Source organism: Cajanus cajan, chromosome 10, assembly GCF_000230855.2.
Source record: "Cajanus cajan strain Asha chromosome 10, NIPB_CcT2T_4, whole genome shotgun sequence".
Lineage (NCBI taxonomy): Eukaryota > Viridiplantae > Streptophyta > Magnoliopsida > Fabales > Fabaceae > Cajanus > Cajanus cajan.
In genome coordinates this window covers 52,547,651-52,572,044 of record NC_138526.1, presented here as the reverse complement: position 1 = coordinate 52,572,044, position 24,394 = coordinate 52,547,651, and the positions used below count along the sequence as shown (strand labels likewise).

Sequence of the window (24,394 nt, the reverse complement as noted above, 5' to 3'; positions counted from 1 at the left end):
ATTCATTATGTAATAATGTGTTAAGTTTGCTTAATCCTATCATGCCAATCAAATCATTGATTAAAAAAAATTACAGCTTTATCGGCTTACAAAGCTTTCCCCAACAAAGTTTGTAATACAAATTACTCTTGCCAAAAATGAAATGTTGAAAAGAAGCAATTAGGTGACGCTAATTAAACTCCATAATATATTTCTTCATTGTTCATGACAATGCAGAGAGAGAGCAAAAAAAATACACCAAGCATTCGCAAATGCAGTCAAATATGGTATGGTGGAGGGGAGACGGCTTGCGCTGACTCACAAATCTTGTCAAAATGTGATGTCATATAAAATAAAAATAAAAAAAATAAATAAAAAAAAACACTTGTTTCATAGTTCATTAGTGTTTAAGGATTATCACGCGTAATTTGCCAAGGCATAGACTAATACTATGTGTTGTGTAACCACAGATATATGGTTCATGAAAATAAAAACAAGGAAAGAAAAGATGAGCTTAGAATCACTGTGGCATTCCAAAAGGCCGCCACATGATTAAAAACGGGGAAGAAGTTCCTAAGGCATATTTAACTGAACCCTTCAAATGTCATAAAACAATTCCTGAAACAGCTTCATCTGCTGAGGTGGCAGAGCGATTGCCAGAGACAAGCTGCCATCATTTGTTGAGCTTGGAATTACAAAAGACAGCCCCTCGTATGCAATCCCACCAGGTCCCATGAAAATGGGTCTTCCCCAACCAAAGTCAGCATCATGGATCGGAAGCCTTGCCCAGCTAGTGATACCAAGATTTGGACACCTATAAGTATGTGCTCCACGAACAAGGGCCTTTAGATCAGGCTGTAGCTCTAGATAGTCAAGAGCAGATCTTAAATATTCGTTGTCCATTCGTATCAACGCATCGTGGATTCTGCTTGCAGCATACCATGTTGGTTTTGATATGAGATCACCTGCCACTGCTGTAGGAGTGGCAGTGAATATCACATTGCCAAAGTAACCTGGGGGAAGGGGAGGTTGCACCCTTGACCTTCCATCAGTTGCAATGTACAATTTGGTTTCTTGGTCATCAGGAAGTGCTCTTGCCTTGCACACACTTCTCCATACATGACCAGACAACATCTCATAAGAGCTGTAGCTGACTGTGTTGCCATCTTCTCTGGACTTACCCTTGAGCGTGTTCAATTGGTCACGAGTCAATTTGAAAATAGAGGCAGTCACACTGTCAGAGCCTGGTTTTGAAGGTTGCAGGGGGGTCTTCATGGCCGGTGCGGGCTTGTACTCAATGTGTTCAAAAACAGGTCGAGGTGGATCCCTGGCACCAAGTAGTGTCCTGTCGATGAATGGAGGGAGGGAAATGTCCAAACCACGAGCCACATCCGACCATGCATTGATAAAGTGAAGACCAGATGCTCCATCTGCTACATGGTGTTGCATACCAACACCTAATGAGACCCCTCCACATTTGAAATATGTTACCTGTAAATAGTCAGGCCCAGAAGTTGAGAGATGAAACTTCAGATTATTACAAGTTACAACATCATGTAAGGATATAAAATAAGATATATTACTCTCGAACAACCAAAAAAAAAATTGGGTAGTTAACATGAAATTATAAACAACCATTATCGAAGAAAAATATTAGCCACATAGTCTAATATTTTATTTATTATTATTGAAAATGACAAATTTTAGTAAATTCTATTATTAAATTAGAAGGTTTATTAAATAAAATATGCATGAGATCCTTAAAAAAATTATTCCTAATAATAATAATAAGAATGAGTGTTAGAAATAATAGTTTATCCATTCCATAATAAGTATGATCGTGTTATTTTATATAAAGCAAAGAAAACTAATAAATAAATGAAAAAAGGTAATGATCTTATAAATATAATTGTATAATTAATCTCCTTTATTAAAAATTATGTAACATAATCACTTTCTATATAATATCATTAAAATTATAAATATATATATAATTAATTAATATTATATTAAAAAGTTAATATGATACTTATTTTAAAATAATTTTTTTCTTCTAATTTGACGGTTATTGTAATACGTTGGTGTATATTAAAGAGAATGCCGCAGGCAAATATGATGTTGTTGGCAGGCGTTTACTTTTCTTGTTGTATAGTTTGTTAAATGAATAATGTGATTCATCCTTGAGTCATACTATTAATTGAGTTTGTTGAACCCCTCATTTATTCTTGGATACTAGATGTAGCCTTTTTATTATTTTGTTGAAAAAGTTGTTCGAAGTTGAACGCCCACCTTCATTAATTTTTTTTATTAATAATACACATGCAACGATTTATATAATAACTTAGAAGTAGATATTATTTTTTGTATTTACATCTTTTTATTGTTAATAAATAATGTAAAATAGATAAATAAATAAATAAAAATGATGTATTAATTGTTTTACAACTTATTATACAAGTTCCATTTCCTATTTTATGTTAAAAAAAATTATATACAAACAGTGTAGATTTATGAGCTTTTTAATAATAATTACTCTTATAATATGTATTTATTAGGAGTGATTAATTTTTCAAGTTTTTTTTACTAAGAATACTGTAATTAAAAAATACTTTAAATACTAAATTTAATTATTTTAAGTAATTAAATATCTATATAATTTAAATCGTTTCTTTAATTTTTATTTAAAAGTTTATTTTATTTGAGAAATAGTTTTATTTTTTAAAAATACTTTGGATCTAAAAATATTCATACGAGGTATGATATATAGTTAACATATCAATTATGAAAATGGATTCTTTCCATTTTCTTTTTCTCCATTTCTTCCATTTTTAATTTTTTTAAAATTAATAAAATAAAATTGATAAAATTGATGTATATTTTAGAAAGTATGACATTTATACTTTTAAAATTTTCCAATGAAAGAAAAGGAGAGAAAAAGAAATTGAGAGAATCTTTTTACTCATCAATTATGAGGGTGTCATTGCTTTTAACAAACACAAAAAACAATACGTGGATGGGAATTGCTACGGTACCCATGAAAATGGAGGGTTTTGATACATCACATTATGTGAACAAATAAATTTTAAAAAATAAATTCAAAACAATATAAATTTTAGATTAAAAATTTGTATAAAATAAATCAATCAAAAAGACTAATTTAAAATAAAATAATGAAAAGATCAATTTTCATAACAAATTTTATTTATATCTGACCAAATTAAAAAATTAAAAAAAAAATATAATAATATTATAAAAACATTAAAATAAAAAAAATAAATAATATAACTGAAAAATTAATTTATACTATAAATTTAAAAAAGTTATCATCAAAGAAAAACTAAAACATATTAAAAAAATATTAATATTAAAATTTTTAATTATAATAGATACTATATTAAGATATAAATTAAAAAATATAAAAATAATATAAAGATACAAATAAATTATTAAAAATATTAAATTAAAATAAAAAAATAAAACAAGTAATTATAAAAAAATAAAAATAAAAAAAATAAAAATAAAAAAAAATAAAATAATTGTTCCGATACTCCACAATTATAATGGGTACCGTAGAATTTCTCGTCTAATTACAGTAATAAATTGGTTTTTGAAGAGTGAAACAAATTGTGCCCTAGCCTCCCCAACTACACAATGAAAGCGTGAACCGCGTAGGATGCGCAAATGAGGCTAGATGGGAGAAGCATAACTCCATATACTAACTTAACCGTCGTCTCTTAAACGCTTTTATTATTATTATTATTCCATCCTTAACCACCTAATTATAATTTTTATCCGATTTTCATTTCATCGTGTTACGCAGTAATATTTCATATTTTATCCTAAAACACTAATGTTAAATTGTGTTGCATTTAAAAAACTAAAGTTAGGTAATTATAGAGAAAAGGCAATAAGTTATGAGGAAATAATGGTAATAAAAAAAAAAAGTACGTGAAAAGAAAAGGGACCTGAAGCAGCAAGAGCGGGTACGTTTGGATCCCAGCGGAATAATCAACGGCGGGGATAAGCTGGCGGAGCTGAAGAGTGGGGGCGAAGTGGGCGAAGTCGTCGATGGCGGCGGTGGTGTGAGCCTCGAGGAAGAGCACGCCCTGAGCGTCGCAGTAAATCTCGATGCGGCCGTCGTCGTCGCGGCGGAGGCGTGCGGCCATTGGATAGAAAGGAACGAGTGCCTTGCTGAGAGCCTCCTTCATAAGATTGGCGTCGAAGAAATTGGAGGCTCCGTTTGGCCTATAGAAATAAACGCTTGGCGTGTGGAAATTGGGCACCACCAAATCCACGTTGGAGTTCCACAACGCCCTCCGCGGCGTCTCCTCCGCCGGCCGCACCATCGTGGACTGCTTCACTTTCAACGACAACATCTCTGTCTCTGCTATGCAAAAATAATTCATACCTCATAACTCATAACTCATAACTCATAACTTACTACTATTTATAACCTGCCTAGTGCCTATAACATACCTACGTATTGTAATATATAATTAACGTCATATCATATGTATATGGTAACAAACATAATTTAATTTCATTATACTCCAATAGCAATACCATACATAAGTACGTTGATTATTTATGCGCCGCATCCTCTAACCAATGCTGGGGCCACTCACCAACCACGCCAAGCATCAACCAATAATATGTCGCCACGTCATTATACGGTCAGAGACCCCCACCTCATGTTTTCTTTTCAATTTTAATTTATGCCAAATACAATACTGCTCTCATTACATTTTATTTTTTACGTCAGTCGGAAGCTATTGTGTTTGTATTTCTAACCAACCAAACATGGTTCAAGTGTTTGAGTATAATTATTGGGGTTGCAAGAAATTTTGAACTCATAATTAAATGACCAACTTTTTCATAGTTATCTTCGGAGAGTGAAAGACAAAGGCAATGAGCTAGGTGGGTCCTACATTGGCTAGGTTCAGGTAAAGTGGTTGCCGTCACATCATTAACTTTAATGTGCCCGCAAATGAGGCTCAGAATTCAGACCCAAAGTACGGCTTTTCACTTTTCACCCAATATAAATAAATATATAATAAAACACTCATTTTTATTTTAAAGATATTGAAAAAATAATAATTAAGATTCAATAGGAGCCAATTTTTATTATAAAAAGTAAATAAATATAATTTTAAAATTATAAAAAAATAAAATAGTTAAAAATTGTGTGCATAGAATATTCTCTTTATTTAGTGTATAGATGACGACGGTTCTTTGTAAAATGTAAATACTAGATTGACGTATTTGAAAAGTAGTCCAGTTAAAGAATCCAAACACTTGCAATGAGAGGAGTCTAGAAACTTTTGGGCTTTCTGAGTCATGGGCCTTAAATTATTTGCTCATCAAATGGTTTGAGCTGAAATAACTAGAATAATTGCCTTGGATAACATTATGCTTATTATTATCTCCCAAATATGTTCAAAAGTTTAAAAGTTTAGATTTTGCTTTCACATCTTTGCAAAACATATAGTATTATATAATAATAATTTTAATATAATGGAAACTTTCCTTTCATGTATATTGTATTTCTGTACTTGTTAACAAATCTAAACATTTTGTTAATAAATCTAAACATTTTATTTTTGTAAGGTGATGGTCATCCATTGGCCAATCAAAAGCACATCAATAATACGCCGACTTGATATATCGTTCTACCGTGCTCAAGCTGAGAGGGCTTTGTACTGAGGCGGTCTCCCATTGGCCGATCCGAGTCACATCGGCAAAATGTTGAGCTCACCGACCAAAATGTCTCTTGGATAAATGAGAAATGTTGTGTATTGCAAGGCCTGAAATTATATAGACCTAGATATGGGAAGATTTGCTTGCTCGCTCAAATAATCAATAAGATCTCACGATCCGTGGGATGAGCAAGATAACAGTTATAAACACCGAGAGTTACGAGTTTATAATAAGGCATTATTTATGGGATCATAAAGAGAAATGTGGGATTCATGTCTGTAATGCTACATCATTATATATAACAATGATTAGGTCTAAAAAGACAGGTTACTCTCATCAAATGTTCTAGATTAAGACTACTGTTAAGTTCTTTTAGCACGGTATTGCTAAGGATTCTTCGGCGGCGGTCTCCAACACCGGAATAATTTTGTTTTAAAATTGATATAGTTTAATCTTCTTTTTACTAATATATATATTCGTAATTAAACTTTTTCAATCATGCTTCTAGTTTAGATAGTAACAACAAAGCCTCTGTTGCAACGGAACACTACTAACAAAAAAGAAAGTTTACGTCGAGTTAACATCATTAGTTAATAATCAACGTAAAAAAAATGGTGATATAAATATAATTTTTAAAATTTTCTGCAATAATTATTAAATAATTAATGCAAAATTACTTCATTACATTAGTTATTAATATTGTTTTTAAAGTAAAAGTTTAGATTACAAAAAAATACAATTTTATACATGATTAAAACTAATAACTAACTTCTTTAAAGATTTTTAATAAAATTATAAATCGTATTCTTGATTTCAGGATAATTGATTAGTTATTAATATAACTGATGTAATTTTTATTTCATATTGATTTAACAAATAATCGATGTAAAAAAAAAACTTTGCAATAAGATAGATAAATAATTTTACAATTTCTTTCAATATTTGCAGAAGTGCAAATTGCATTTATTTGAAGAGGTTATTCTTGTTCTGAATAATACGCAATGTGATACACTATTTTGTTATTTCGCACTTCTCAATCTTCTATTCTAAAAGCACCACTAACAGATCCAAAACTTTAAGTTCAAGTGTTGCACCTCAAGGCCATGGTGATTCTGGCAAAGCACGGAAAATTTTAACTTAAATGTATTTTTTTTTATTTATAATTATACAACTTGGTCTCTCAAATTTAATTAAATAATTTTAATTTTTTTAGTATTACAAGATTTTAGTTCATGAGTTTTTTATAAATCAATTTTAATTCATTATAATTATATAATTTTAGTTTTTCTCATTAAAAATTTAATAATTTTTATTAATACACTATTATCAAGTGATACTTCTAATTAACTTTATTCTAATAAAATATATTTACTTTTATCTAATATATTTTGTAAAAGTATACTACTGTACATTAATTTATATTTATGAAATTATTAATTTATCTATAAATATATTAATAATATTATTAACATTAATTTATCAATAATATTAAAATACTAATAATATATATAATTTTTATTTATTTAATAATAATAAATATATTATTTTATACATAAATAAATATTATAATATATGTAATTTAAATAAGTCAAAAATTATATAATTTTAAAATATTATATTATATAATTTAAAGATATTATATCATATAATTCAAAAATTATTAAATTTTTAATGAGGTACTAAAATCATACAATTGTAATATTTGAGAAAGTAAAATTATTTAACTAAAAATTAGAGATCAAAATTACATAATTATAATATTTGAGGTGCTAAAATTATTCAATTTAATTAAAATACATAATTATAATACTTAAACGGTCCAAAATATAATTAAATCTAAATTTTTTATATCAATCATTATAAAATTTAAATTAAAAATATCTAATTAGCTAATAATGTAAATATTTTATATTAAAAGTTATTCAAATAAATTCTAAAATTATACTTAAGATTAGTTTTTAGTAAATAATATACATCCAATAGAATATGTAAGATTAAAAAAATCTATAAATTTCAAAATCAAACAAGATATTTATTTTGCAAATCAGATTAAATTTCAATGTTTCGAATTCAATATATTTGAAATTATTTTCATACCAGTATTTTGATATTATAAAAGATAAATAATTATTTTATAAGGTATATCGTAGTTTTAGTTCTTTATTTTATTTTTAAGATTTAATCTGGTATTTTATTTTAAAAATGTGTATTTTATTCCTTTATCTTTTTAATTTGAGTTGATTTAAATATTTTGAAATAACTATTATTTTTAATTTTGAGATATAATTTTGAGTTATTTTTTTACTGATTTAAAACCTAAAAAATATTTTATTATATTTACTTATAAGAAAGTTATTGATAACAATTGATGTTTGAATGAAAATGAGTCTTATACATGGTGAAAATGAGTCCAAAGAACAACCAAAAAACATTATAAAAAAATAGATAATTTCACATTATTTTATAATTATTTATGTGATATATTTTTTTTTATGTGATTTATATTATGTTTATAATTTTTTTAACTTTGAATCAATTGAATTTCATAATTTCCATATAAGTGAATATAATGAAACAAGTTTTATGTTTTAAATAAGTCAAATAAAAATTTAAATTTATGTCTTATTTAAATTTATGTTACAAAACAAGAAAAAATAGCCACACTTGAGATTTGTTTAAATAAATTTCTTCATAACCACTTATGAGAAAATAATATGAAGAAAAATTGAAATTAGTTTTTTTATAAATTAAAATTAATTTACATATAAATTAAAAAAATTATGAACTAATAGATAGGATCTTAAGAAGAAGCTTATTCAAATAAATCTTATCAATGTTTAAATATGTTTAAAAATTAATATATATTTTTTCTAAAATAATATAAAATATCTTTAACACACATAATTAATATATACATTACATCATATTAAATTTAATACAAATAAATATGATATATGATAGTATTTCATTCATTCATCTACTTATCATTTATACAATGCTTGGTTGGAGGGGAAGAAGGAGAAGAGGAGAGGTTTTTATTAAATTTTATTGTTTGATTTAAATTATTCTTATTTGCTTTTTAAAATTTAGAATTACAAGAATACAAGGTAAAATTATTTTTAAAATCCCTTTATCTTCGTGAATCAAAAATAAAAATAAAAATTATCACTTTTTCACTCCATTAAAATCCTTAATTTTTCCTCTTCTCAACAAAATAGAATTTCTAATCCCCCTCCTTCCCTCTATTAAAATTTCACCTCTCCCATCCTTTGAGTCAAATAGACTTTTTTTTATATAGAATTTTTTTATCTATTTCAAGAAAGTTTTTAATTTTTTTAACTATTTATCTAATCAAACTCTTATTTATCATGTTTATTTTATGAATCAAATTTTAATATTTTAAAAAATTATCAATAATTTAAAATAATCGTGTTTCAATATAATTTTTTATTATAAATATAAATTAAAAAAATATATGTAGAAATATATTTATACAAATATTAAATATAATTTATATATTCAAATATAATAATTTTTTATATATAATTTATTATAAATTTTAAGTATATATAATAAATATTTGATGGTGAGAGTTGAGAATAGTATACACAAGATTATAAATTCAAACTTTTATGTCAATACATTATATGAGATTTATATAAATTTTAAATTTATATCAATGTAATTTTATCTAATTTTGTTTTTATAATTTTTTTTGTCATTTTTATATCTTAATGAGTCCGTTCACTCAAACTTAAAAAAAAATAAAAAAAAATCTAAGCAAATGTTTTTTATTTTTTTAAAACAGATAGAAATTATTTTTTTTATAAATATATAATTACTTATTAAAAAAAAGTTTAGTCAAACACATAAAAAATATACTTATTTTATTTTCTCTCCTCATGCCTCGTGTTATCAATTATGTACCCATCATGAGCAAGATAAAGTATCCTTGGTTGAATCAACCTTTAACATCACGAAGATACACTTGGTGTGACGATGAGTTATACACTTGCAGACTCGTAAATTTGACTTAAATCACTTGAAAATTATAAAATTTCCAACATGCAACACATGATATCCTTCATATACATCATCAACAACTTAAATCAACTCAGAATAACAACATGCATTCACAAATCATTTCCTATCATCAAATTCTCTCAACACATTTAAGAAAACACCAAAACCCCCAATCGCAACATTCTATAATACAAAATTAACCAACACAATCGCAAAATGAGTATAATCAAGCATCATGCAGCTTTACAATTCAACAAAAATTTGAAATCTAACTTCACTTACCTCTTCAAATCACTTTGAAAAAAGAGTAAGAGGAAGAAAAATGCAAGAAACTTCAAGTGCATATTGGAAAGGCTATACACCACTCTGAACTTCAGCTAGAGGCTTTATATCATTACTTTGGTGTTCAACCACAAACTTCTATAATTCTTTGGAAGCTGAAAAGAAAAAGAGGAAAATTTTTAGAATTTTAAAGCTCCTCTTACTACTATCTCTTTAAAGTTCTATGAAAAATGAACTTACGAGACTTTAGTCTAAAAAGAAGTCAAATCTCATATATCTTTTCCTATAGGTCAAACTTGACCTCTGCCAAAAAAATATTCATAAACAACTAAAAACTTTTAAAGAATTTCATAACTTTAGAGTGTAACGACCCAGCTAGCCACTACACACACCACACACCGGAAACACCAGGCAGAAAGAACGAGTATATAAATATAGGATCTAGAATATAAATATATACAAAGTCCCAATCCGACTAGAGTTAGAGTGTGCAAAAATAACCAAACAAAGCCAAATACATCATCAGTTGCTACCCCAAGTAGCTGAAACAACACATCATCAACTAAGATCAGCTCCGCCTGCCAGCTGCAGACTCACCACAAGCCACACACCTATCCCTGCTCTGCTCCCGTACATAGTACGATCATAGAAGTTCAACTACATGGAACAACAAAAGGGTAAGCTAGTATAAAAAGGATCAACATATAGCAAGATTTAAGTAAGAGAACAACTACAACTATCAACACATCGTCAGTCTAAAACTCATCGATTATAGAACAAACCAGCAATTTGCATATAATGCGTCGTCACGCATATCAACTCGGAGATCCCCTACAACAACTCAGCCTTTATGGCCTTCAACAACTCAGCCCTTATGGCCTACAACAACTCAGCCCTTAAGGCCTACAACAACTCAGCCCTTATGGCCTACAACAACTCATATCAACATACAGCACAACGCAACTTTACAGCTCAACATATCAACTTACAACAATATACAACTGATACAACTCAACAAATCAACTTACAACAATATACAATTGGTACAACTCAACATATCAAGCAGCGTTAACTACAAGTCACCACATTATAATCAACAACTTCGACTTAAACTCAACATAAACAATCTCTAACACCAATTTGTGAAAACACATCTCCGCGCCCGGCGCACTCGTGGTTGCGCCCAGCGTAGTGCAACCAAAGAGCACTAGGGGCCAGCGCGCCCAGCGCAAGCATGCTCGTGCCTGGTGGGACCCAGCCAGAGAGCCCAAGGCTCACTCGTGCCTGGCGCAATACCAATTGCGGGCAAAGACTCCATGGAGTCTCACGCTCCTAGCGTGCCCAGACCCACGCCCAGCGCGGGGAAGGCAGAGACCTACCAAGGTCTCGCGCCCATCGCAAATTAAATTGCGCCCGGCGCCCCCCATGGCAGAGACTCCCAAGGAGTCCCCGCGCCCAACGCGACCAAGATCGCGCTCAGCGCCATGCCAGAAGCCCAAAAACAAGTCACAACCGACATCGCGCCCAGCGCGATTCAACCCTCGCCCGGCGTGGGCCATCCAGAGGATAACATCTCCAAGCACGCCCGGCGCACACATCTTTGCGCCCAGCGGCTTGCCTAAATGCTGCCCTTAGGTGGCCACGCGCCCGGCACGAAGAACTACGCCCAGCGCGAGTTCAGCAGCAAACCTCATACTTTTCGAAAACTCTTCAAAAATCTGCACAATACTCAGAAAATTCCACATGCAATCGGTCCAAATTACCATATTTTCATCCAAGAGTCCAAAAATACTACCTTTTTACACATGCAACAACAAAATAAGAAAATCCCCAAATTTTCTCTCATAACCCCAACAACCCCAAAAACTCCATTTCAGCATTCTCAACCAGAAATCAACTATCATGAGCCACCAAATGAGTTCCTTGACTCATCCCAATCAAACATGCATCAAGAAATATAACTTCCCTTACCTCGGACAAAGATTCCGAGCTCCGGGAAACGGAAGACGAAAAACGGAGAAGAAGAGAGTTGGAGAAGAAGATGAAGGAAGAGGCTCCACACGTTTTCAACCAGAAATCAAACCTTCAATCAGCACCTTAATTTCAAATGGAGCACCAACAAGAGAGCACAAAATCAGCCACAGAGAAGTGCAAGTGAGAAGTGAGTGAGTAGAGAGTCAAGTGTTCTGGAAGAAAAGGAAAAGAAAAAAAAAGGGTCTCACATAGAGTTTTTGAACAACTTAACATTAAATCAACATAACACAAATTTTAACAAAACCAACAACACTTAATAAAAATGTACATTGTTTCACTTATAATTTATTTTAACTTTTAATATATTATCTACAATCATTTTTATTATTTTAATATTTTTCTTATTTTTTTTTAATTCATTAACTTAATTTTTAAACACTTATTTTTAATAAATTGATACTGTAAAAACTTCTTTATATTTTTGTTTAATGTATTGTTAGAATTTTATTTTACAAACTTGATTATATATTTAATTATTTATACCAATAACGTTCAGTGCATTTTTTTTAATATTAAACTATTATTTAGTAAAAAATAAAATGTCTTAATGAACACATATTATTGATTATTAGTTTAAGATAATTAGTCATTCATGTTTATGAACTAGGAAAAAATATTTATGACAGATGATAAATAACTAAAGTTTCTTTAAAAGAAATAAATCTTGCTTAGGTAATTTTTATATTTTGAAAGGAATTGGTCTCAAATTCTTTAGAAAAGATAAATTTTATTTCAATTATTTCAGGATCTTGAGAATAGTTGATGTAACATCCCAATTTTTTTTTAATATAATAGTTTAATTATTATTCATTTTTATATTTATTGAAATTATTATTTTTTCATAATTTTTTTTAATTAATTAAATGAGTTTTGAAGAATATTTTAAAAGTTTTTAATAATTATGAGTACTTTAATTAAATAATAAATATTTATAAAAATTATTTTGTATAATATTTATTAGAGAACTATGTATTCTTATGATATTTTATTATAATAAGTATTTAGACAAAATTATATGTTTTATTGTAATTATTTATATATTTTATTTTAATTATAATTGTGTTGGAAGAAATAAATATATTTTATATATTATATATTTGTTAATTATTAAATATTGTATTTTATTATTAATAATTATGTTTAAGTTATCTTATAAAAGGAAGAAAGTGTGTTTATTATTATTAGGGGTGGGTATATGGACTTGAGTCCGCGGACCGGTCCGTAAGTCCGCGGACTTCACGGATAACGGGCCCATTTTTTTAATCCGTATAATCATACGGACTTTTTATGTCCGGTCCGTCTAGTTCGTGGATTTTACGGATTTAATCCGCGAGCCCGCGGATTACTCGTTTAAATGTGGACTCAAATTTTATTATTGAAGATGCTTGATTATATTTGATAGATGTAATTGGACTTACAAATATTTTATGTTTATTTTTAAGATATTAATTAAGACTTTGATGTTTTAAGGTATTTAGACTTTGATGTACTTGGACTTAGAAATGTTTTATATTTGTTTGGTTGTGTATTAAGACTTTTAAAGTTTTAAGGTAGTAAGACTTTAATATTTGGTTAATAGTTGATATGCTTGGACTTTAAATTTTAAAGGCATTGAGACTTAAATATTTCTATTAGAAATTTAGAATGTGTAAACTTTGTTATTTAAGACTTTGATTTATTATTTACAATGTTTGATGTTATTATTAGAAGTATATTTATATCATTTTATATGTTTTTTTCTCTCATATTTTCATAGGTTAAATAAAGGAAAAAAAATTAAAATCTGAGTCAATATTCATTTAAACAATTTAGATTTAATTGGGCCCGCGGACTTATCCGTTTATCCGCGGGCATCACGGGCCGGATACGGACTTGAAGATTTAAGTCTATTTATTTCGCGGATCAGATTTATCCGGCCCGTTAAAAATGCGGACTTCGCGGACCGGGCCTTAAACGAGCCGAACCGGTCCGCATACCCACCCCTAATTATTATTATTATTATTATTATTATTATTATTATTATTATTATTATTATTATTATTATTATTATTATTATTATTATAAGAAGGGAGTTATGAGAAGTTACCTTAGGCTTCATTCTCCTAACTTCGCCCTATTTATTTTCTTTCTACGCTCTGAATACTAAGGAGAACCAAGCGAAGGAGACGAACCAGATTTTGCCCGTGCTTCATCTTCTGTTCAACTAGGTAAGCGAAGGAGACGATATGGAGTACACCGTTAGGGAAGACCCTCGTTGTGTAACAGCTTGAGGGAGTCCTAGGGGATAGTGCGGTTTGAATGTCTCGATTCTGCCTGTTTGTGAGCACAAGACGTAACTTGTGCAGGTTCACTATCCCGACCAGACCCTAGCAGTACATCCTTCTAGTTGAGAGTGTATGAGTAGTTACCTACATGTACTCCTAGACTACCTTAGGTGTGTTGTTTAGGGAGTACACCAGTGATATGTGATATGTGACTGACCCCACATACATGTATTTATGAGTTGAGTCCATGACATCATTGTATGATGAATGACTGTGTATGTGTTTCTATTGTTTGTATAATTTGAATTTGCACCTAATTATGTGTAGTTATGTCTGTGTTTGTTATGATTTATGTGTGTTGTCTAACCGTTATTTCTTTACCTTAACCTGAATGAGATGTTTCTCACTCCCCTATTTGCTCTATGTATGTTTTTTATTGTGTTGTAGGTGACCATCAATATGAAGATGTTTGTGACAAAATTTATACTTCAATTGGGCGTGCTCTGATAAGACATGTGACATCAAGGTGTAGTTAGGACTAGCCTAGGATGTTGTGTTTCATTAAACTGTTTTGAAAATCTTAGTTTCTTTTCTCTTGTAATTTCTACATTGAAATTATGATTTATGAGTTGTGAATGTGAGACACTTGTTTATCCATGAAAGATGTTATTAACTATGAAAGATTTTATTTACTCAGAAAATTATAGTTTACATTTATTGTGTATTAATGTTAAGATATAGGGTGTTATAGTTGATATTCATGTTCATAAAAAAATTATTTGATATTAAGATGGAAGTGAAAAATTTAATTATTATTAACAATATATTAAAATTAAATTATATTAATATAATCAATCGCATTTAGTAATGCAATACTATTAAATACCGTGGATAAATAAATAAATGCAAGTGTATTAAATTATAGTAAAAAATGATTCCTTTATAAAGTTTTTCTTGGTGAATAATGAGTCAGTACGTTCTTAAGGTGCGAGAGCCCCGTGAGTCCGTGACATTCACATTTAACACATGTTCACGTTGTGACAGATGGTGTATACAGTTAAATATTCGACAAGAAGAATTTATTACTTAGGCTCTCTATAAATTATTACTTTGTTTGATGATTGATCCTACTTTTTATGACTATTTTATTATTATAATTAAAATTATTATATTTTATTATTATAATTAGGGATGACAAAAATATCCATATTTACGAGTATGTGTGGCTAAAATCTGTTAGGATAATAAATAGATAAGTTAATTGGGTACACATGGATAATAAGAACAAATAATTTTTTATCCGTTTATAAACGGGACGGGGGCAGATACGATGATATTCATATTTGTGAATATCTATTTAATAATATTTTTTAAATATCTTAATTATCTTTGTATCACATAACCTAAAATTACACTCTCTCATTTTTGTGATATGAGACTTTCGTTTACTAGTAAGATTAATGTATTTTAAGTTATTGATTATCTTACATTTTTATTATTATTTTAATAAAATTAATATTAAATACAAGTTTAAAATTAACATTAAATTTTTATTTTTAATATTTTAATGACATTAAATATAAACTTAAAATTATTTATAATATAATTTTTTTAATTTCTTAAAAAATTTATAAAAAGGTGATTAATTTTCATATAACGGGACGGTGAAGAATTTATACCCATTGTCATCCCTAATTATAATTAATAATTTTGCATTTAAAAAAATGATATATTTATTTGTGTGAAAAACTTAAAACTACAGAGAAGAGAACTTACCACAGTTCTCTCTGTTTGTTCGCCTTTTTTTTATTTATTATTATTTTCAGCGCAGTGTGATGAACTCCACAGTCCACAGTCCACACCCACACGGAGAAGCAGTACGGACTTGGCCGTGAATCAATCACACACTCTAATTCAAGGGTTTCAATCTTTTTCCCCTTCCTCTTTTTCGGCGGTTTTGTCTTGTGTTTATCGCTCAATTTAAGACACACTTATCGGATTTGTTGCAAATCCCAGATATTATCAGATTTCTGTTGGGGGTATGAATCTCTATACAACTCTGTCAATATTTTTATTATACCCTTACGTTTTCCTGCCTGGAGATTTTGTCGTCTTATATAAAATTCGTGATTTTATTTACATGATATATTGGTGTGTGGGGGATGAAACATATTGTCATAAATGTTTTTTTTGGGTCTCTAATTTGTATGATATTTTGGTCTTCAGTATCAGGTCGGGTACTTGGACTCGTTGAAGTTGATAATCGTAGTCTAGTATGTAGTATTTCTATCCTTAATAACATAATTGGTTGCATCATTTTAAGATGCATATAACCGTTGTGCAGTTATGATCATGTGGCCAAAGCAAACTTGTGAGAGGGATCAATAATTAAGGACATGGTTCTCGTCCTCCCACTATCTTCGTACTTTGCTGAGGCTTTTATCATTCTTCAGACCGTGATGCCACTGACTCACTGAGTATATAATGGGAGATTCATAATAGATGCATGCTTCATCTGTCGGGGCCACAATTATGTTGAGAGATTGATATGTGTCTAGACTCTAGATTGATCTATACTGTCATATGCATGATATTATGTTTGTATAATGCTGTTGGAATCAATAGGGGGCTAATGATTGTACCACATATACGTTTTCAGCTATTAGTGTACCTTCATAATGGCGGATCTTAAAGAGCGGCTACTCCCACCAAAACCTGCATCTGCTCTTAATGTAAGAGAGGCTGCCAATCGACCATCTGCTTCTGGAAGGCAAGCATTCCAAGGGGTGGATGTTCTGGGGCTAAAGAAGCGAGGTCAAGGTCTCCGATCATGGATTCGTGTTGACACAACTGGAAACTCGCAGGCCATTGAGGTTGACAAGTTTACCATGATGCGGCGCTGTGATCTACCTGCACGTGATCTTCGCCTACTTGATCCTCTGTTTGTCTACCCATCAACAATCCTTGGTAGGGAAAAAGCTATTGTTGTGAATCTTGAGCAGATACGGTGTATCATTACAGCAGATGAGGTTCTTCTGTTGAATTCCCTTGATAGTTATGTATTGCACTATGTAATGGAGCTACAACGACGGTTGACAACAACTGGGGTAGGGGAGGTTTGGCAATCAGACAGTTCTGACATGAACCGAAGGAGAGGAAGTAGGGGTTTTGAAAATGTATTTAGCAACTCTTCCCCTGATTATTTACCTTTTGAGTTCAGGGCTCTTGAAGTTGCCCTGGAGGCGGCATGCACATTTCTTGATTCCCAGGTTTGTAGAAGTACATACTGAGGCTAACTTATTTATTTTTTAATTTAAATTGTTCTTCATTTCTTTCTGTAATCATTTATTTATAGAGGAGAGAAGTGGTTGCTATGATCGGTGGTCTTTTATTTCTATAAAATATTTTACATAATATCATTGAGTTTCTGAAAATATTAACGCATGGCATTGGAGGAAGTATGATCATATTAAGGTTAAGTGAACTTGTTGGTAATTGTTGTTTTGATGCGTACCTACTGTCTACTGATTAAGGCCAAAATGCCCTTTTGTGGTAACAGGATGCTAAGTCTTTAGAATCTTCTGTTGCAATTTTTTAGATAAAGCCTATGTACATCTGCATCCTGTATTGGATGAATAGCACACTTGTTTTCCTGTTGGCACTAAAAGGTTTGGTATTATTGCAAGTTTGCCCCCTCTGGTGCAGTTAATCCTTTAAGTGACCTCGAGTGTAAACACATTTGTCTTCATCCTATTGTAGAGAAAGCTATGGAGGTTCACTTGACTGTGTGCAATAATAGGATGATTTCAATTTGATGTATCTTGTAGCTTATGTGTTTTGTTGGTAGTAAAGTTGTCTAGGTTACAAGTGAGACATAAGGAGAGAGAAAGAAGATAGGAATTAAATATGAATCAGTGCATCTTTTGTGGAGTTTCTACATGTTAGGTTGATTGTGGTGAAGAGTGGGAAACAGTAATTGACAGTAGAAAATATGGAGATTTACATATTAGTTAACCAAGTCAACTTTATGCCAGAGAGGTCAACCATACAGGCTATATAACTGCTGAGTGGTATGATGGAAAGTCATTGAAAGCAGCAGTTTAACCTCCATATGGTCTTCATTGATATAGAAAAAAAAAATATCATATGCTGGCATGAGAAGTCCTATGAGCATGATAATGTACAAAATTCAAAATTCTATCATATTATATCCAAGCAGAATTCTGATCCCCATGTTTGCGTATTCTCTTCTTTGGTATTCTTGTTCATTTGATTTTGATAAATTAATTAGTAATATTCTCAGTTCTGCTCTGTCCATTTGCAAAAGGCAGCAGAGTTAGAAATTGAGGCTTATCCGTTGTTGGACGAATTGACATCAAAGATCAGTACTCTAAATTTGGAACGTGTTCGTCGGTTGAAAAGCAGACTTGTGGCCCTGACCAGGAGGGTTCAAAAGGTGATACTCATTTATATTTTCTTCTTTCTTTATGATTGCAAGTGACAATTACCATATTTTCTGAGTTTTATTATTATTTTCTTTGTGAATGCATATATTCAGGTTAGAGATGAAATAGAGCAGCTTATGGATGATGATGGTGATATGGCCGAGATGTATCTTACTGAGAAGAAAAGGCGGATGGAGTTGTCATTTTATGGAGATCAGTCTATGGTTGGATATAAATCAATTGATGGTGCATCCATTTCTGCTCCAGTCTCTCCTGTTTCATCACCACCTGATTCTCGGAAGCTTGAAAAGAGCTTCAGCATTGCTAGGAGTCGACATGAGAGCACAAGGAGTTCTGAAAGTACTACGGAAAATATAGAGGAGCTTGAGATGTTGCTGGAAGCATATTTCGTGGTCATTGACAGCACTCTAAACAAGTTGACATCGGTAAACACTGTTATCTACACTTGCCCTCTTATTTCTGGCTTCGTAACAGTTTATCAACCACCGTTTCCTGATTTTTGTTTCAGTTGAAAGAGTACATTGATGACACAGAAGATTTCATCAACATTCAACTGGTTTGTTTTTCTTTAACCCAGTGTTCATGTCAATTTTATTTATCCTATTCTGGTCATGTTTCTTATGTCTGATCATACATGCAACTGCACATGTTCACATAACTCAATGGGGAGAGAGGTAGGGGCATTTCAAATTTTGTTGCTTCAAGATAATAGGTGTATCGGACAATGACTACATATTTCATAGTGAAAGTGGGTATCTTTACATTCTCATAGAAATTAAAGTTACTTTCTACAATATCTATCTCCACTTCATTCTTTAACTTTTATTTTTTCAATTAAATATTTTTTTTCCTGAAATTACTAAATGTCAACGAAACATATTCGTAGGAATAATATTCTTAAACATCATATTCTTGGAAATGTAATTCCTGAAAATATAACTATGTAGCTTGACCCTGAGTATCACTTTTAGATTACAATTATGTACCTTGAAACAAACTCCCCTTTGAGAGTGTGTTTGAGAAAGATTATAATCTCTCATTTTAATTGTTTTTTGAAAAAAAGTTGTTCGCAAACAAAAAAACTGTTTGAAACAACTTATATTTGTAATCAACTTTTATTCATGATAAATAAGCTGTTTTTTAAGCTGAAAATTTGAAACTTATAATTATTTCTTAATATTTTTTTCTTTAAAGTTGATTTGCTACATAATTTTTTTTTTTGTATCTAAATGAAATTAAACATTTTAAAATTGGTTTTTAGAAAACTTAAACAAGCAAAATTTCATCTTGATTATAGTAATCTATTATTCATGTAATTGATTATTGAAACTATAGCCGACTGATTTTTTTTCCTTTACAGGATAATGTGCGTAATCAGCTTATCCAGTTTGAGCTTTTACTCACAACTGCAACATTTGTGGTTGCTATCTTTGGAGTGGTAGCAGGAATATTTGGGATGAATTTTGAAATTGCATTATTTGATGTCCCCTCTGCTTTCCAGTGGGTCCTGATAATAACAGGAGTTTGTGGAGTCTTCATATTTTGTGCATTTGTGTGGTTCTTCAAGTACAGAAGACTCATGCCCCTGTAGTAAGCTAGACCACCGTGAAGAAGATTAAACAATTGCGTCCGTTCTACCAATGTTTACCGTTTCGTGAATGCAATCATAAAATTCAAATGGAAAGCCTGCTCATATCGAGCAATTCTTTCAATTCAATTTTGTATCAGTTTTAGATGATTTCTCATGATATTCAGATTCAACAATGCCTCTTTAGACAAAACTGATACTTAGAATATTTGAATCGACAAATTAATATGTAAGCTCCTATAGTTTTTTTCCTTCAAATTTTTAGTTAGGTTCTTATAATAAAACACAGTAAAAAAAAGTGTCTTTATAGATTGAAAATCTTGTAATTAAATCTCCTACTCACTAACATTGTTTTAATTTTGTTAGTTTATGCTAGCTGAATACGGTGACATGATATCTTACTGTATTAATTACTTTTTATATCTTTTTTATTTGTTAAAGGTTTCTGAATCCTTAATTTCATGCATAGGTGGAAACTCGGAAATAATTTTTTTTTGTATATTTAATGAAGGTGTTTTTTCTTTTCCCTGTAAAGGCAAATAAATAAAACAGAGGTAGTAGACAAACAAACAATCATTTCTTAGCTTCCAAAAAGCAAGAGGAGGGACATTAAAAAAAATAAATAATCAGCAACCTTGCCCCTAGAACTCTAACTAGAAGGGACATCTACGAGCTAAGAAAATTGAGCTGGTCTATGCATCTCCAGGGGCGAAGCTACGTTCTTCCAAATGCGGCATCTAAGTATTTAACTCTTTTATCAAAATTTATTTAATTTTTAAATTTAACCTAACAAATCTCACAATTCATATAGATTATTAGTATTTTTTAGGTAAAACTTTACAATGTAAAATAACAATATAAAAAATTATATTAAGAAAATTTAATCGATATTATTATAATGTATAATTTTTTATTTCAAATAATAATCTTGTGACTCAGATTTCTTGGTTCATAAGGTGGTAGTATATTTTATTTCAAATAATAATTTTTGCATAATTTTTTTTAATAATATTATATGTATTTAATCACCCAATTAAAACATTCTAATTTCGCTAATATCAATTGGTAGTTAAAACTTAAAATTATATGAATTAGAAGCCTTTAAAATAAATAAAAACAAAAGAGATAATTGACATATTAATATATCATGTTACAATTAAAAAAAATGATAATAAATTATAATTAAGGTAAATAATATTAAAGAAATATAAATTATTGTTTATTTGAGTTTACAATCTAGTTGAAGTTTCCTATTATTTATTCTATTATATGGTAATGGTAGTGTAGAAAACGAGTGGAGTAAGCAAGCAATACGTTTGAAAGTTGAAGTAATGGCTGTACCTCGTCCTCTTCAGTTACACTTTTACCTTTCAAGAGCGTTCAATGTCATCGCAAAACCTTCACAACTGATTGTGCCTGTAATCGGAATTGCAATTAGTAATAGTTTTTCCTCTCAGGCAATGCATCAAACAGTTTCTTTACACTCTCACTCTCAGAGCCAGGACTATGCGCCTTTCAACTTCAATTCCGATGACCCAACCCTACCACAGTTCCTTGAATTGCTCAAAAGGATGGCCCATTCCTCACCGCAAGCAGAGGATCTCCACTTGTCAGGTTTCCAAGCAAATAGGGATTTTATATGTTCCGCTATTTGGGCGTTGAGGGACCAATGGAAACCTGCGTTGCTTGCCTTTCAATGGAATTGTCATCATAATGATGTGAAAGTTTGCAACTTGATGATATGGGTCTTGGCAACTCATGGAAAATTTTCGACTGCTTGGTGCATCATTCGAGATATGCATCGCTCCTCTCTCTCCACGCGTCAGGCTATGCTTATTATGATTGATAGGTAAGGTGGCTTCAATGTTCAAACGCCAAATTATAACTCTAAATGGCCTTACTTTTGTAAATTCATCTTTAAACAACGTGAACAACTCTACTTCTGAAATGCATAGTAAATGAAATGTATAACTAACTTGTTTTCCTTCAGTTTTTGTTGGACATGAATTATTTTGCTTGCTTATGGCTGACGAGAATGCCTACTGCGATGTTTTCATAACATTAGATTGTTACTGCCAGTCTTCCATTGAAAACTTCTGATTCATGTGGGCTGTTTTCTTGTGTGGATCATAAATTTCATTGATTCTTGTTAGTGTCATGTCAACTCTGTTGATAACAGATAAATTCCACCCCTTTTCACTTTTGGTATTTTGTTTCAATCAGATATGCATCTGCAAACAACTGTGCCAAGGCTATTCAAACATTCAACTTTTTGGACAAGTTCAGATTGACTCCTGATCAGGAAGCATTCCATGCACTTTTGACTGCTCTTTGTAAATATGGAAATGTGGAAGAGGCTGAAGAGTTTATGCTAGTAAATAAGAAGCTCTTCCCACTTGAGACCGAGAGCTTTAACATCATTCTTAATGGATGGTGTAACATAACGAAGGATGTATATGAAGCCAAAAGAGTTTGGAGAGAAATGTCGGAATACTGTATGACCCCAGATGCTACTTCTTATAGCTACATGATTTCCTGCTTTTCTAAGGAAGGGAATCTTTTTGACTCTCTTAGACTCTATGATCAGATGAAGAAAAGGGGATGGATCCCTGGGATAGACATTTACAATTCATTGGTATATGTTTTAACTCGTGAAAATTGCTTGAAGGAAGCTGTCAGGACTATAGATAAGTTGAAAGAACAAGGTTTGCAGCCAGTTTCTGCCACCTTCAACTCCATGATACTCCCTCTTTGTGAAGCTGGAAAACTAGCAGAGGCAAGGATATTGTTAAACACAATGGTAGAGGAGAATGTTAGTCCAACTGCTGAGACCTATCATGCATTTTTTGAGGGATCAGATTATCAAGGAACTCTGGAATTTCTGAGTAGGATGAAAGATTCTGGTTTGGGTCCAAATAAGGATTCCTTTCTCATAATTCTGGGAAAATTCTTGAAGTTGAAGCAACCCGTAAATGCATTGAAAATTTGGACAGAAATGAAGACATATGACGTGGTGCCCAGTTGTGTGCATTACAGAATAATGGTTGAAGGGCTTGTAACGTGTAGGTGGTTCATAAAGGCCAGAGATTTTTATGAGGAGATGATTTCAAATGGATGCTCAGCAGATCCAAAGCTTATTAAGCTCATTCAGAAAGAAGTACTTGATGGTGGTGATAAAGGAAAACAGAATGTTAAAAAGGCTAAAAGTGTGAAATATTCTGAAAAATGATAAGATGAAGTAGAACAATTATCAAGACCAGTTAAGAAAGAAGACATCCTCTAACATGGAGCAGAGAAACAGAAGCTTCCAAGATTTGCCATTCTACATTTTACCATTGTAAATACCATGTAGCATTTAGTGCTAATATTGTTAAATATGGTGGGATATCTTGAGAAGTTCGCTTTGTCGTAGTCCTGACAGATGATGCAGCCTGGCTATGGCCCATTGGCAACCTACCTAAGTTTTGAATTTCATTACAGGAGCAGATGTACTGAAGACATGGAAAAGTATCTAGTCAACCCATAATCATCTGATCATTAAGTAAATGCTTGATGATTTTGGTTGCTGCTGCATTCTCCTGAACTCGTACTCCCTAGTTTTGATTGTCACGGTCATAATTCAACATCAAAGCTCATACGTTGATCGTGTCTTCCTGGGAGTTCTCCATTGATTTGAATATTCGTCTAGTCGCAGTCCGTTTCAACCTCTTATCTATATAAAAAACAGCACGTTATGCCAATGCCAAAAAAACATGACTAGCCCTCTTCCCTTCCTTGCGAGATGGATTCAATATTAACTTTATCTATTGTCAAAATTCTATGTGAATTTAAACTCATTTTTTTATCATAAAGAATGAACGATGATTGAACATTTTCTAAGGAAATTATTTTGTTCAGATCTGAACAAGAATGTGTTCGCATTGTAGATGCCCTGCCCACTTTCCTTCTTTGCGATTTTGCCTGTCCCAAGAAACAAAAAATAATGGGAGGCTTGTCTCATGCGGAGTATAGTCGACAAATGGACCAGGCATATTTAACTTCGAAATCTGAAATTTATTATG

General features: G+C 31.0%; 3 protein-coding genes across 5 annotated transcripts; 2 read left to right on the top strand and 1 right to left on the bottom strand.

Moving 5' to 3' along the window:
- Positions 1–347: 347 nt before the first annotated feature.
- On the bottom strand, positions 348–4,524 carry LOC109812653 (shikimate O-hydroxycinnamoyltransferase). The gene is made up of 2 exons (XM_020376659.3): positions 3,945–4,524; positions 348–1,470 (listed from the first exon to the last, which is right to left on the bottom strand). Exons 1-2 carry the CDS (start codon positions 4,383–4,385, stop codon positions 577–579), a joined length of 1,335 nt encoding a protein of 444 aa, XP_020232248.1. The 5' UTR covers positions 4,386–4,524; the 3' UTR covers positions 348–576.
- An 11,530-nt stretch (positions 4,525–16,054) lies between these two features.
- LOC109812662 (magnesium transporter MRS2-1) lies at positions 16,055–20,729 on the top strand. Of its 3 annotated transcripts, XM_083065221.1 has the most exons (7): positions 16,055–16,318; positions 16,939–17,548; positions 18,607–18,735; positions 18,838–19,170; positions 19,254–19,301; positions 19,420–19,493; positions 20,106–20,246. In XM_083065221.1, the coding sequence occupies exons 2-6, from the start codon at positions 16,958–16,960 to the stop codon at positions 19,471–19,473; spliced, it is 1,155 nt and encodes a 384-aa protein (XP_082921347.1). In that variant the 5' UTR covers positions 16,055–16,318; positions 16,939–16,957; the 3' UTR covers positions 19,474–19,493; positions 20,106–20,246. The 3 variants fall into 3 exon arrangements, 2 of the variants coding, with proteins under 2 accessions (XP_082921347.1, XP_020232262.1); XR_014430029.1 differs by having other exon boundaries at positions 19,254–19,493; positions 20,106–20,181; XM_020376673.3 differs by lacking the exon at positions 19,420–19,493 and having other exon boundaries at positions 16,056–16,318; positions 20,106–20,729.
- An 873-nt stretch (positions 20,730–21,602) lies between these two features.
- LOC109812649 (Tetratricopeptide repeat (TPR)-like superfamily protein) lies at positions 21,603–24,217 on the top strand. Its single transcript, XM_020376654.3, has 2 exons — positions 21,603–22,182; positions 22,557–24,217. Exons 1-2 carry the CDS (start codon positions 21,665–21,667, stop codon positions 23,560–23,562), a joined length of 1,524 nt encoding a protein of 507 aa, XP_020232243.1. The 5' UTR covers positions 21,603–21,664; the 3' UTR covers positions 23,563–24,217.
- Positions 24,218–24,394: the final 177 nt, after the last annotated feature.

Excerpts from the sequence above, each read along its gene's own strand:
- LOC109812653 (XM_020376659.3), bottom strand. The coding sequence starts at position 4,385 with ATGAATTATTTTTGCATAGCAGAGACAGAGATGTTGTCGTTGAAAGTG. Across the intron at positions 1,471-3,944 it reads ACCCGCTCTTGCTGCTTCAG|GTAACATATTTCAAATGTGG; the intron begins GTCCCTTTTCTT and ends GACTATTTACAG.
- LOC109812662 (XM_020376673.3), top strand. The coding sequence starts at position 16,958 with ATGGCGGATCTTAAAGAGCGGCTACTCCCACCAAAACCTGCATCTGCT. Across the intron at positions 18,736-18,837 it reads TGACCAGGAGGGTTCAAAAG|GTTAGAGATGAAATAGAGCA; the intron begins GTGATACTCATT and ends GCATATATTCAG. Across the intron at positions 19,302-20,105 it reads ATTTCATCAACATTCAACTG|GATAATGTGCGTAATCAGCT; the intron begins GTTTGTTTTTCT and ends TTTCCTTTACAG.
- LOC109812649 (XM_020376654.3), top strand. The coding sequence starts at position 21,665 with ATGGCTGTACCTCGTCCTCTTCAGTTACACTTTTACCTTTCAAGAGCG. Across the intron at positions 22,183-22,556 it reads ATGCTTATTATGATTGATAG|ATATGCATCTGCAAACAACT; the intron begins GTAAGGTGGCTT and ends TGTTTCAATCAG.